Source organism: Eriocheir sinensis, chromosome 19 (genome assembly GCF_024679095.1).
Source record: "Eriocheir sinensis breed Jianghai 21 chromosome 19, ASM2467909v1, whole genome shotgun sequence".
Classification (NCBI taxonomy): Eukaryota; Metazoa; Arthropoda; class Malacostraca; order Decapoda; family Varunidae; genus Eriocheir; species Eriocheir sinensis.
In genome coordinates, this window is record NC_066527.1 from 17,365,884 (window position 1) to 17,367,510 (window position 1,627).

The following is a 1,627-nucleotide window of genomic DNA, read 5'->3' on the forward strand; positions in this document are numbered from 1 at the left end:
GTCCTGTCCTCTATGTGTGTGTGTGTGTGTGTGTGTGTGTGTGTGTGTGTGTCTATCGTGGTTGTTTAGCCCTTCCTCTTTCCCTCTCTCTCTCTCTCTCTCTCTCTCTCTCTCTCTCTCCACTCAATAATAACTTTTCCTCTCATTAATCGTTCTCACCTGTAATTATTCAAATGCAGGCCAGGTAAATATTCCCGCCGAAACATTTTACAATTTAGCGACAAAATAAAAATGTGAAATTGTCCGTTGAATATTGAATAGTATGATTTTTAAAGTAATGGAAGTTCATGAGTGTGTGTGTGTGTGTGTGTGTGTGTGTGTGTGTGTGTGTGTGTGTGTGTGTGTGTGTTATTGCGTTTATTATAATTATTGTTATTGTTGTTGTTGTTGTTTTTATTGTTATTTTTTTGTGATATAGGAACGGGTAAAAAAAGTGCGTGTGACTTTGAGTGTGTGTCTGTGTGTGTCTGTGTGTGTGTGTTGAAAGTTAGTTAGTTTGTTTGTTTGTTCGCGTAGTTTTCTAATTAGTCGTCGCCGCGCCAGGTAAAGCTGTTGGTGTTGTTTGGGGACTTTTCCGGGAGTGTGTTTTGTAGCTCAGGTGTATTAGCGGTGTTTTCGTTGTTGGTGTTTTTTTTTTTCGTGTTGGTATTTCTACAATGTGAATTTATAATGAAAAAAACAATATGAATTTCTACAATGGTTATTTCTACAATGATTATTTCTACAATGGTTATTTCTACAATGTGAATTTCTACAATGGTTATTTATACAATGGTTATTTCTACAATGTGAATTTCTACAATATGAATTTCTACAATGTGAGTTTCTACAATGTGAATTTCTACAAAGTGAATTTCTACAATGTGAATTTCTACAATGTGAATTTCTACAATGTGAATTTCTACAATGTGAATTTCTACTATGTGAATTTCTACAATGTGAATTTCTACAATGTGAATTTCTACAATGTGAATTTCTACAATGTGAATTTCTACTATGTGAATTTCTACAATGTGAATTTCTACAATGTGAATTTCTACAATGTGAATTTCTACTATGTGAATTTCTACAATGTGAATTTCTACTATGTGAATTTCTACAATGTGAATTTCTACAATGTGAATTTCTACTATGTGAATTTCTACAATGTGAATTTCTACAATGTGAATTTCTACTATGTGAATTTCTACAATGTGAATTTCTACAATGTGAATTTCTACAATATGAATCTATAATGAAAAAAAGAAAACTCATGTCGTGTTGATATGACGGCGTGGGGGGGTTTAGATGTATGATTGAGTGTATGCGTATATGTATGTGTGAACGAATGTATGTATGTGTGTATTTATGAAGGATTTTTTTTTTTTTTTTACAACAAAGGAGACAGCTCAAGGGCACAAAAAAAAGGAAACAATAATAAAAAAAACGTTACTCGCTGCTCCCCAAAAAAAGAATCAAAAGAGGTGGCCGAAAGAAAGGTCAATTTCGGGAGGAGAGGTGCCCTGATACCCTCCTCTTGAAAGTTTTCAAGTCGTAGGCAGGAGGAAATACAGATGAAGGAAGATTGTTCCAGAGTTTACCAGCGTGAGGGATGAAAGAGTGAAGATCCTAGTTAACTTTTGCATAA

General features: G+C 34.1%; 1 protein-coding gene across 1 annotated transcript; it reads left to right on the forward strand.

Annotated features, from left to right (window-relative positions):
• The first annotated feature begins 803 nt into the window (after positions 1-803).
• LOC127000994 (DNA-directed RNA polymerase subunit beta''-like) lies at positions 804-1,235 on the forward strand. The gene has a single exon (XM_050865167.1). It carries the CDS (start codon positions 804-806, stop codon positions 1,233-1,235), a length of 432 nt encoding a protein of 143 aa, XP_050721124.1.
• The last annotated feature ends 392 nt before the right edge of the window (positions 1,236-1,627 follow it).

What these genes read in the sequence shown, in the direction of transcription:
- LOC127000994 (XM_050865167.1), top strand. Translation starts at nt 804, where the DNA reads ATGAATTTCTACAATGTGAGTTTCTACAATGTGAATTTCTACAAAGTG.